The 12,710-nt window shown below is 42.3% G+C and overlaps 1 protein-coding gene across 2 annotated transcripts in view; it reads left to right on the top strand.

The window, feature by feature from the left end:
• The window catches only part of LOC124002953 (homeobox protein Meis1), a 35,917-nt gene that overhangs the window by 19,636 nt on the left and 3,571 nt on the right, over window positions 1–12,710 (top strand). For both annotated transcript variants that reach the window (XM_046310813.1, XM_046310814.1), the window contains exons 10-12: window positions 10,012–10,070; window positions 11,818–11,907; window positions 12,266–12,361. In XM_046310813.1, coding sequence (XP_046166769.1) covers window positions 10,012–10,070; window positions 11,818–11,907; window positions 12,266–12,318 — 202 coding nt within the window. In that variant the 3' untranslated portion in view covers window positions 12,319–12,361. The remainder of the gene's footprint in view (window positions 1–10,011; window positions 10,071–11,817; window positions 11,908–12,265; window positions 12,362–12,710) is intronic.

Below are 12,710 nucleotides of genomic sequence, written 5' to 3' on the forward strand. Positions count from 1 at the left end.
AGTTCCCTATATGTTTAGCCTTTATATGCATGCACTATGCACAGTAGTTCCCTATATGTTTAGCCTTTATATGCATGCACTATGCACAGTAGTTCCCTATATGTTTAGCCTTTAAATGCATGCACTATGCATAGTAGTTCCCTATATGTTTAGCCTTTAAATGCATGCACTATGCACAGTAGTTCCCTATATTTTTTGCCTTTATATGCATGCACTATGCACAGTAGTTCCCTATATGTTTAGCCTTTATATGCATGCACTATGCACAGTAGTTCCCTATATGTTTAGCTTTTAAATGCATGCACTATGCACAGTAGTTCCCTATATGTTTAGCCTTTAAATGCATGCACTATGCACAGTAGTTCCCTATATGTTTAGCCTTTATATGCATGCACTATGCACAGTAGTTCCCTATATGTTTAGCCTTTATATGCATGCACTATGCACAGTAGTTCCCTATATGTTTAGCCTTTAAATGCATGCACTATGCACAGTAGTTCCCTATATGTTTAGCCTTTAAATGCATGCACTATGCATAGTATTTCCCAATATGCATCTGTCAAAATAAATACCCACAGAACAATCTCTGTCAATCCTACAGCTATTGTCTGCAGTAATCATTTGCCTATGAACCGGAGTTATATACTGTTAGCACTGAGGTGGTTTGCCCTAGTCGGAAGTCCACTGTGTGCAGCTCAGCCTGCACTATCAGCTCAGACATAAATATCACTGTCATGTCTACCTCTGATAAGCCTCCCAGTAAAGTAATAAAAACAATCACGAATCTCAGAAAAGTGCTAAAAACAGTCCAGATTAACATATAGCCTACCCCAACGGCATTCATCACTATTGCAGTTGTTAATGTATATTATTACTTTTTTCATTACAATTTGTGTTGGTTTTTTTCAGTCAATAGTCATGGTGCTCCCCTGTGGTCATTCCATCCCACCACAACCCCTCAATAGCCTTTACTCAACCTCCAACCCAATGGACATGTGTTTAGTCATCACTGCCACAGTTGTTATTATGTATATAGTGCTATTTCTATTTCTATTGTTGATTTTTATGACCATTTTCATTATTTGATTTCACTTAGTCCTGCATGTTGAAGCTCGAAGCCTAAGATTTTTACTGTACCCTGCAATCACACTGGCAACCCTGTACATATTACTATTAAACACTCTGAATCTGAATCTGAAACAAGGTTCATGCAATCAATAATTTGCTAGTAACAGATAACATTCATATACTGACTATCTTTGAAACTCACTTAGGTAATACCTTTAATTATACAGTGGTAGCAATACATGGTTTCAACATCTTCAGAAGAGACAGGAATGCCAATGGTGGAGGTGTTGCTGTTTATGTCCAGAGTCATATTCCTGTAAAGCTTAGAGAGGATCTCATGTCAAATGCTGTTGAAGTAATATGGCTACAGGTTTACCTGCCTCACCTAAAGCCCATTCTGGTGGGAAGCTGCTATAGACCACCAAGTGCTAACAGTCAGTATCTGGATTATATGTGAGAAATGCTTGATAATGTATGTGATATAAACAGAGAGGTCTATTTTTGTGTGTGATGTAAATATTGACTGGCTTCCATCAGGCTGTTCACTCAAGAAAATATTCAAACTGTAACCAGTGCCTGCAACCTGATTCAGGTTGTCAGTCAACCTACCAGGTAATTTACAAAAAAATGTATTTCTTTATTTTATTTAACCTTTATTTAACTAGGCAAGTCATTTAAGAACAAATTCTTATTTACAATGACTGCCTACACCATGAAAATCCGGACGATGCTGGGCCAATTGTGCTATGGGACTCGCAATCACGGGCGGTTGTGATACAGGGTGTCTGTAGTGACACCTCTAACACTAAGATGCAGTGCCTTAGACCGCTCTGCCACTCGGGAGCCCGAGTGGAATTCACAGGTATGAAATCATCCACATGTATTGATCACATCTTTACTACTGCTGGAGAAATCTGCTATGAAGCAGTATCCAAATCCATCAGATGTAATGATCATAATATAGTAGCTATACCTAGGAAAAACAAAGTTCCAAAGGCTGGGCCTAATATAGTGTATAAGAGGTCATACATATATGTAAGGAATATTTGCTGTTTAATGAGGAGCAACCAGACACTGCACTTGACACATTTATGAAATTGCTTATTCCAGTTACTAATAAGTATGCACCCATTAAGAAAATGACTGTAAAAACGGTTAATAATGAGGAATTGAAAAATTGTATGGTTGAGAGGGATGAGGCTAAAGGAATGGCAAATAAGTCTGGCTGTACAGCCGATTGGGAAACAAACTGTAAATTGAGAAATCATGTGACTAAACGGAACAGAAATAAGAAGACACTGTACTATGAATCAAATATAAATTATATAAAGAATGATAGTAAAAAAGCTTTGGAGCACCTTAAATTAAATTTTGGGCAAAAAGACAAACTCGGCCCCATTCATTGAATCAGATGGCTCATTCATCACAAAACCCATTGATATTTTCATGACCCATTGATACTTTAATGATTATTTAACTGGCAAGACTAGTAAACTTAGGCATCACATGCCAACCACAAATTCTGAACCTACACATCCATGCATAACTGAACAAATAATGAAAGACAACTATTGACATTTTTTTTATTCTGTAAAATGAGTGTGGAAGAGGTGAAAATATTATTGTTGTCTATCAACAATGACAAGCCACCTGGGTCTGACATCTTGGATGGAAAACTACTGAGGATGATAGCAGACTGTTTTTCCACTCCTCTTTGCCATCTCTTCAATCTAAGCCTACAGGAAAGGGTGTGCCCTCAGGCCTGGAGGGAAGCACAATTAATTCTGCTACCAATAATAGCAAAGCACCCTTTACTGGCTCAAACAACCGACCAATCAATCTGTTACCATTTCACAGTAAAGAAATTAACATATTTTTGGAACGCTTATAGGGAAGGGCATTTGACATGTACGGCACTTAAACGAATGACTGATGATTGTCTGGGAGAAATGTATAATATAAAGATTGCGGGAGCTGTTTTGTAAGACTTCAGTGCAGCTTTGACATTATCAATCATATTCTGTCTGCTGGAAAAATGTATGTGTTATGGATTTACATCTCATGCTATATTGTGTATCGAGAGTTACCTGTCTTAACAGAACACAGAGGGTGTTCTTTAATGGAACCCTCTCCATCATAATCCAGGTAAAGTCAGGCATTCCCCAGGGCAGCTGTCTAGGCCCCTTACTTTTTAAAATCTTCACTAATGACCTACCACTGGCTCTGAGTAAAGCCTGTGTGTCTATGTATGCTGATGACTCAACACTATACACGTCAGCTACTACAGCGACTGAAATGACTGCAACACTTAACAAAGAACTGCAGTCAGTTTCAGAATATGTGGCAAGAAATATGTAAGTTAGTCCTAATTATTTCAAAAACTAATAGCATTGTATTTGGGACAAATCATTCACTAAACCCTAAACCTCAATTAAAATTTGTAATGCATAATATGGAAATTGAGCAAGTTGAGGAGACTAAACTGCTTGGAGTAACCCTGGATTGTAAACTGTCATGGTCAAAACATATTGATGCAACAGTAGCTAAGATGGGGAGAGGTCTGTCCATAATAAATCGGTGCTCTGCCTCCTTAACAACGCTATCAACATGGCAGGTCCTACAGGCCCTAGTTTTGTCGCACCTGGACTACCGTTCAGCTCTGTGGTCAGGTACCACAAAGAGGGACTTACAGTTGGCCCAGAACAGGGCAGCACAACTGGCCCTTAAATGTACACAGAGAGCCACATATAACATTTATAATATGCATGTCATCTCTCCTGGACCAAAGTAGAGGAGAGATTGACTTCATCATTACTTGTATTTGTGAGAAGTATTAACATGTTGAATGCAGCTGTCTTTTAAAACTACTAGCACACAGCTCAGACACCCATGCATACCCAACAAGACATGCCACCAGAGGTCTATTCACAGTGCCCAAGTCCAGGACAGACTATTGGAGGTCCACAGTACTAAATAGAGCCATGACTACATGTAACTACAGTGGGGCAAAAAAGTATTTAGTCAGCCACCACTTGTGCATGTTCTCCCACTTAAAAAGATGAGAGAGGCCTGTAATGTTCATCATAGGTACACTTCAACTATGACAGACAAAATAAGAAAAAAATCCTGAAAATCACATTGTAGGATTTTTAATGAATTTATTTGCAAATTATGGTGGAAAATAAGTATTTGGTCAATAAAAAAGTTTATCTCAATACTCTGTTATATACCCTTTGTTGGCAATGACAGAGGTCAAACGTTTTCACACACTGTTGCTGGTATTTTGGCCCATTCCCATGCAGATCTCCTCTAGAGCAGTGATGTTTTGGGCTGTTGCTGGGCAACACAGACTTTCAACTCCCTCCAAAGATGGAGAACATTCTGCTGCCTGCAACATCCTCCAGCATGACCGGTTTGGCAGTGGGTCAGTCTTGGTGTGGGGTGGCATTTCTTTGGGGAGCCGCACAGCCCTCCATGTGCTCGCCAGAGGTAACCTGACAGCCATTAGGTACCGAGATGAGATCCTCAGACCCCTTGTGAGACCATATGCTGGTGCGGTTGGCCCTGGGTTCCTCCTAATGCAAGACAATGCTAGACCTCATGTGGCTGGAGTGTGTCAGCAGTTCCTGCAAGAGGAAGGCATTGATGCTATGGACTGGCCCGCCAGTTCCCCAGACCTGAATCCAATTGAGCACATCTGGGACATCATGTCTCGCTCCATCCACCAATGCCACATTGCACCACAGACTGTCCAGGAGTTGGCGGATGCTTTAGTCCAGGTCTGGGAGGAGATCCCTCAGGAGACCATCCGCCACCTCATCAGGAGCATGCCCAGGCGTTGTAGGGAGGTCATACAGGCACGTGGAGGCCACACACTACTGAGCCTCATTTTGACTTTTTTTAAGGACATTGCATCAAAGTTGGATCAGCATGGTTTTCCACTTTAATTTTGAGTGTGACTTCAAATCCAGACCTCCATGGGTTGATACATTTGATACATTTGATCATTTTTGTGTAATTTTGTTGTCAGCACATTCAACTATGTAAAGAAAAAAGTATTTCATAAGAATATTTCATTCATTCAGATCTAGGATGTGTTATTTTAGTGTTCCCTTTATTGTTTTGAGCAGTGTATATAAATACATGTGCCACAAAGACCAGATCTGAAATCTCAAACTCGCTCTTCCCTGAACAGTGCAGTAATATTATCAAAAACTAGTGAAGATGGCCCAAAGTGTTCCACCCTGCCATGGTTATTGGGCGGAAGGTAATGGCTCACACAGAGAGGCCAGGTGCTGTAGCCAGGTAGAGAGGAGAACCCAGCGTGTTCCTGCTCACTCAGCTGCAATCAGCACTTTTGCCTGCCTGGGTCCTGTTCAGTTGGGCACACCGTAGAAATATGTCTTACAACGGTAAAAGAAAATCTGCTACATTTTGTTATTGGACAGTTCACAGTAGTACCTTCCCGTTTCACTCTGTTTCAAAACTCATACAGAAAGGACATGTGCTGTAGCCAGGTAGAGAAGAGATCCCAGCTTGATGCTAGTGCAAACTCAGCTGCACACTTTTCCTCTTTCAAGGACAGTGTTGTCGTGAAACATTTATGTGTTCCAAATGGCACCCTATTCCTTTTATAGGGCACTACTTTTGACCAGTGCACCATACACTACTTTTGACCAGTGCCCCACAGGCTCTGGTCAAAAGTCGTGCACTACATAGGGAATAGCGTGCCATTAGGGAGAGAATCAGGATAGGCTCTCGGAGGTGTTGCTTAGCTGCTCAACATACATGCAGGTAGTGGTACCACACGGGTCCCATGGGAATCAGGGGTGTGGGATAGGTGGGGTGGGGAATGGAGGGAGAGGATGAATCTAAAAAGAGGGGCAGATAGGATGCACATTCTGGATGGGGGGGTGAGTGAGTGGTGAGGTATGGGAAATGTTGTTTCATTTGACGGAGATTGATGACTTCTCCTACTATTAATGTAGCAGCAATTCTAATATTGTCTCAACTATTATTCGTCTGTTACCGTGGTAACTTGGCTGACAAGCTGATTTTCAGAGGGAGTCCAGGGTTTTCTCTTGTATTATGCTGAGAAATACAAATGAATTCGCAAGTTTAGCCAACTTTGCTTTTGGTGTTTCTCCCATATATGCTTTTAAATGAATTTGTGCGCGTATGTGTGTGTGTGTGCACGCATATATCTGTTTTCTATGTACCAGTATGTGTGTGTGTGTCTGTCTGTGTGTGGAGAGGTGGCGAGTTCACAGTTTAGTTAATGGAAACACTCCGCTGAGTTTGGCGAGAAGTGCCCACCGAGGGGTGTAAGGGGGGGGGGGGGTCGGGTTTAGCGATGAGGTAATGGCCTCCCACTGTTCAACAACAGAGCCTAATGTTGCCGTGGGGAATTACGAGCGACCCCCAAGTATGTCCTCTTCGTTAAAAGCACCAACCTTTGAATCACACACAGACACACAGACACATGCATGTATGCGCGTAGGAACGTATGTATGTGTACAAGCACGCTGGCACACGCTGCACACACACATTCACACATACATACACACAAGTACTGTTCTTCAGATCGCCGGCTGCGGTGGAATGTTACAGAGATTCCGGCAGAGTGTGTGAAGGAATTCAGAGCCGTTTGGCCTCTCAACTCAGCGGCTGGCGCTAATGTTTTTTCTCCCATTTTTTCGGCCCTCGCTGGAACTTATGAATCTAATTCGGTCGTGGAAAAAGTACCCAATTGTCATACTTTAGTTGAAGTCAAGATGCCTTAATAGAAAATGACTGAAGTAAAAGTGGAAGTCACCCAGTGAAATAGTATTTGAGTAAAAGTCTAAATGTATTTGGTAAAAAATATACTTAAGTATAAATTATTTCAAATTCCATATACTGTATTAATCAAACCAGGCGGCACCATTTTCTTGTTTTTTATTATTATGGATAGCCAAGGGCACACTCCAACACTCCAACATCATTTACAAACAAAGCATGTGTGTTTAGTGAGTCCACAGATCAGTGGCAGTAGGGATGACCATGGATGGTCTCTTGATAACTGTGTGAATTGGACCATTTTCCTGTGCTGTTAAGCATAAAAAATGTAACATGTACTTTTGGGTGTCAGGGGGAAATAATGTTTGTCAAAAATATAAATATAAAAGTAAAGTACAGATAACACAACAAACTAAGTAGTACTTTCAAGTACTTTTACTTAAGTACTTTACACCACTGATCTAAATGTAGCAGCAGCACAGTCCATTTCCTCAACATACACATGCATTGCATAGTCATCGTTCAATTGACATTGCTGTTAGTGCTTTGAAGATACTGTACATGCATGGGCTCGTTTGTCAGTCACATTCTAAGTGCAGTAGGATAGGTTGCGGAGAGGTTGTGGAGAAGTTGCCGAGGCGTTTAAGTCCCCCCCCACCTCATAACAGGGCCATGTGCTGATTGGAACAGGTGAGAAGGGGGGGTATTGATGTCAATGGCGTTTTCATGGCAAACAGCTGGACTGGTTTATTCAAACACCCAAGGGTGGGCGTGCAAGGGGGGAGTTGGGGGGACCGAGGGGGAGGGGAGGGGGGGTTAGGGGGGAAGGTGACCTGAGAATGACACCCCGGGAGGCGGGTTTAGGGGCCATTTTACGACCAGGGGAGCCCAGACTGGAGGGGAGCGCTCGTTTATTTTAATCCTCACAGGAGAAGCGTTTCACCGTGCTGAGGCTCCAGCTCTGCAGCCTGCAATGGACGAGAACAGATGCCACCGCAACAAATTAGCTAAAGGAGGATATTTCAGTTGTTGGGGTTGTTCTTTCTTGAGCGCATTCCTTTAAACAAAAAATGCTTTTCGGGCTGTGTTTTTATGTGTAAATGTGATGGTGCTTGGTGGTGAGGTAGTATTTGTAAAGTTGTGGATCAGGGTTGGGGTCAATTCCATTTCAATTTATTCAATTCAGGAAGTGAAAGTAAAGTGAAGGCTTTTCAATGCAATAGTTCCTGAGATGATTGAATTGAAATGGAATTGACCCCAACCCTATTGTGGATACCTTGGCTGTATCTAGAAGTGCCTACTATAGGTGCTTACTTCACTACACGCTAAGCATACAAGTTCATATCACACAAAGCCGTCGTAAAACAATGTTTTTCTTCGGAAAAACAACGTTTTTCAAAAGTGGAGGGTTTTTACGACACGTCTAGCCAGAAGAATAGGCCTCCATTGTGGGAGTGGGAGCCAGAGAGGGGTGGATAGTCACACTTATTGTGCGGTGGGAAGCGGAGGGCTAAAGCAGGGACATAAACGCAGTCCCATGGTGTGAAGGGTTCGCGCAGGGGTGAAACTTTTAACTCCCTAACAGAGGACGCAGCCTTGGTCCCGCCGCATGGCGCTCTGTTCACCCTTTCATTGGCTGCTTAAAAGGCGGAGCTAGGGGGTGTGTGGTGGCAGCCGGGCTCCCACACAACAGAGCGCCCCACAGCCTCTCCACCCCTCTCTCTCCCTCTATCTCTCTCTCCTTTTGAGACCCCTAACACTACATACACCCCCTGTGCTCCCCACCATGATTCGTCACAGTATCATCAAGGATATGTCCTTCTTGTGGTTTTTGTGGAAGCACTCTGGCCTAAGGGACTTTGCGCCTCATTTGTCAAAGCTTTGTTCAAATTAAAGTAATTGGTTCCCCTTTATTTTTATGGTTCTATCATCCAAAACATCACCTAATAGCCACCTTTTATTGCCTGATAGATACACAGTATGTTATTACACTGCAAAAAAGCATGCGGCTCTAGATAGGCTTCATCATATGACTCGGTTTTCTAGTTCAGTTTGGGCCTCTTCTCCGCACTTCTCTCTTAGTATCTTCCTCTCCCCCTCATCTATGCCCCTCCACTCCTCCTCCCACTACTCCACCCCCATCCCGCCCCCTGCTTCTGCCTTTTTTTGGGCCCTGCTGAAAGGAGTGTTGTGGCTTTTGTTTTCCTGAAAAGGAAACCTGTTCCTCCCCTTTTCGCTTCTCTCTTTTTTTTTTTGAAGAAAAAGATGAAATGGAACCATTCCACCAGGGGTAAAAAGGCAGAGGGACATAAATCAAGTTGGAACCACTGAGCTTTCACTCCCCGGGTCGGCAGGGGTCACGGGGCGGGTTCACAAAGCTTTAGGCTGAGCAAGACCAGAGTGCTCCTCTGCCGAGGGCGCCGGGTCATGGGGCCGCCAGGGTCGAAGGTTAGGGATCATGCATACCAGAATGATGGCTTTCAAGAGCACAATTATACTTTGAGGGGATGTGTATGAATGTAGGACAACACTCTGCAAACATAGTTATTCCGTAATGCACCTAAGCTATCCCACTGCAGAGAGATTTAGTTGTATGAGCTTTGTTTGGATGTGTGCTAAGGGATGGTACACTAAAAATCTATACTAGTACTTGAGGACTTTATTAGTGCTTGGTGTATTTTATGTATTGAAAAGCTAAATATAATTTTGTCTGTGACATGAAATATTTTGGACTTTTTAGAGACAGTATATCAAGTGTCTACTGTATTGGTGGATATCAAAGAAGTGTATGCTTGCACCAGCAGCGTCAGTTTGCTATGAACTCATAGATATTCCAGGTGTTTGGTTTGGTAAGAATCACAGTTACTGTCCAAGAAGTCATTTTTCTCTTTGAAAGACACAGTTTAAGAGGAAGTTGAGGTTTCCATGTTCTTTTAGTGAAGTGTAGACCAGATGCCTGGACAACGTCAGGCAACCATCGCTGACAGCAAGCATTTTTTTCTTCTCATAACGCCAAAGCGAATGAATGCTTTTCCTCTGTGGTCCCAAAACAGTACATTGAAATCATATGCTGCTCGCCAGGCCTCATTTATAACGTGTTGCTGTCTTCTCTCTCCTCCACTGCCCTCCCCCCATCCCCTCCCTCCCTCATTCTCTCTCTTTCAGGTTCATCAACGCGAGACGAAGAATAGTACAGCCCATGATCGACCAGTCCAATAGAGCAGGCAAGTCTCCCGTCAAATTTGAGTGGTTTCAATTCATGTGGTAAAGTTGTTTCAATTCATGTGGTAAAGTTGTTTCAATTCATGTGGTAAAGTTGTTTCAATTCATGTGGTGAAGTTGTTTCAATTCATGTGGTCAAGACATTTATTTCAAGAAAACAGGTTCAACATACATTTAAAAAAATATTGATTTTAATCAAATAAAAACATCTCAAAATAAATTAAAACATAAATGAATCTGTTTTTTAACAAAACAAAAACGGTGTACTTCTCCTGCTACTATCTCCAGTCTTGCCCCTTCTGGTCTTCAATGTGTTTAACTGAACGAACGGACTTAACTACGGGAGTGAAGGGACACTAAAACCCAGAGGATTAGCCCAGACAAAGCTGCTAATCACTTTGACTGGCTAGTCCACTGAAAGTTTAACCTTGGATTAAAAAAACAAACAAGGACCAAGTGAAACTGAAGCTAAAATATGACCAGTTATTTTCCCTTGCTTCTTTACAAATTGAAATTTAATTTCAGAATTTTAACTTTTTGATTAAAAAAACACATATTGGCTACTGTAAAAAGTTGTGGAGTAGGACTTTGGTTTACTTTGTTAGTCTCTCTCTCTCTCTCTCTCGCTCCCCATTCTCCCTCTCTTCCTCTCTCTCCCTCTCTGCTAAAGACAGAGCAGTCCCCTGGCACATGCCTTGTTTTGGAGCTGCTGTAAAATGTATGACCTGTGATGAGGGTTAGGGGTTAGGGTTGCATTAGGGGGACTCTGTAAAGTTCAAAGACGGACCGAGGAGCTTGAACTGTTGCTCTGGCTCATGTAACCAGAACCAGCTTCTCTACCTGAGGCTGCCTACATTTTATGATATGAGGGAGACAGAAAGCCGAATCACAGTCCGTTCTGTCCTATCCTTCCTCCGCCACTAATTGTTCCATTTACTTAATTACATTTTTATTTAACTACGAAGGTCAGTTAAGAACAAATTCTTATTTACAATGACGGCCTACACCAGCCAAACCCGGAAGACACTGGGCCAATTGTGCGCTGCCCTATGGGACTCACAATCACGGCCGGTTGTGATACAGCTTGGAGTCGAACCAGGGTGTCTGTAGTGACACCTCTTGCATTGAGAAGCAGTGCCGCTGCACCACTTGGGAGCCCCATAAGTGATAGTGGACAGATTTGTTATTTGTTATTATTATTTATTTATTTATTTATTTATTTATACCTTTATTTAACTAGGTAAGTAAGTTAAAGAACAAATTCTTATTTTCAATGACGGCCTAGGAACAGTGGGTTAAATGCCAGTAACCTGGTGGAAAAGTAGTTCCTTAATTACGTACTGTAATTATGGTTAGCCGGTTTGCTTAAACGCGTGTTTAATGAGTCAAAGAGTTGTTATAAGTTACTTATTTCCCATTTACAGTGCTACTGTGTAATTTGAGGTAATTATGTTCTAGTTGCCAGAACAGTAATCTATTTGCTGATATCAAGTTGCTCTTTCACAGAATAGGCCATAAGGACAACTCTTACCACTACATACAAAGTCGTTTGTTAGTAATTAAGCCTATTGATGAAGAAAATTACCTACGAAATAATCTTGTAATTAGAGGATAATAGTGAGAGAATAACGAGCACAGACCAAACCAGGAAAGGGAGGGGGATGTTTTATGGGGGCGCACCGGTAATTAAAACTTATGCAAGATTCTAATTAGCATTTCCTTCTGTCTCGGCCTGTGTTTTTTTGCCAGTGACTGGAGGAGGGCCCTACACCCCAGATGGTCAACCAATGGGAGGGTTCGTCATGGACGGCCAGACACACATGGGAATCAGACCACCTGGTAAAGACTCCTATCTCTTAACTCCTACATCCCAGACACACACATGCACGTATGCACGCACGCATGCACACACCACACACACACACAAACCTTTGAGTCCCTCAAACACACACCATGGACCTGACTGGTTCCCATTCCCCCCTCCCCTGTCACAGTATAATTGACTAACCCTATCTCCCATGCCCCCCCACCTTGCAGAGACACAGTCTTGACCAGGTGTGACCGGTCACATTGCAATATTTGCATTAGCTCACCTCACTGACCCAAATAATGCCTTTGTCCTCTTTATCTCTGTCCCCCTTCTCTTCCCCCATCCTCACTCACACCTCTCTAATGTGTCCCTTTTCTCTCCCCGTAGGGCCCATGGGTGGGATGGGTATGGGTGTGGAGGGACAGTGGCATTACATGTGACCCCTTGCTAACGGACTTAGCACAGAGCCCAAGGGGACACAATGTAAGTATCAAGCATCCACATTAATGTAGAAGTGTTTAGAAACATATTATATTCGTACTTACAATAAAAGTGACTCCAAAATGACACAATACATGATTTACCATTCATTTCTATTGGGCACAAAATCATCTTGAACACAGTCAAAACAAACAGCAAATGCATCCAGTTTGTAGAGTCACAAGCGTGATGTAATCATCGCCTACATATATACACATACTGTACATATAAGTGACTTTGTCCCAATACTTTTGGGTCCCTAAAATGAGAGGACTATGTACAAAAAGTGCTGTCATTTCTAATTTCACCTGATATGGATGAAAATAACCTCAAATTAAATCTGACAGTCTGC

This window comes from Oncorhynchus gorbuscha, linkage group LG18, assembly GCF_021184085.1.
Source record: "Oncorhynchus gorbuscha isolate QuinsamMale2020 ecotype Even-year linkage group LG18, OgorEven_v1.0, whole genome shotgun sequence".
Taxonomy (NCBI): Eukaryota; Metazoa; Chordata; class Actinopteri; order Salmoniformes; family Salmonidae; genus Oncorhynchus; species Oncorhynchus gorbuscha.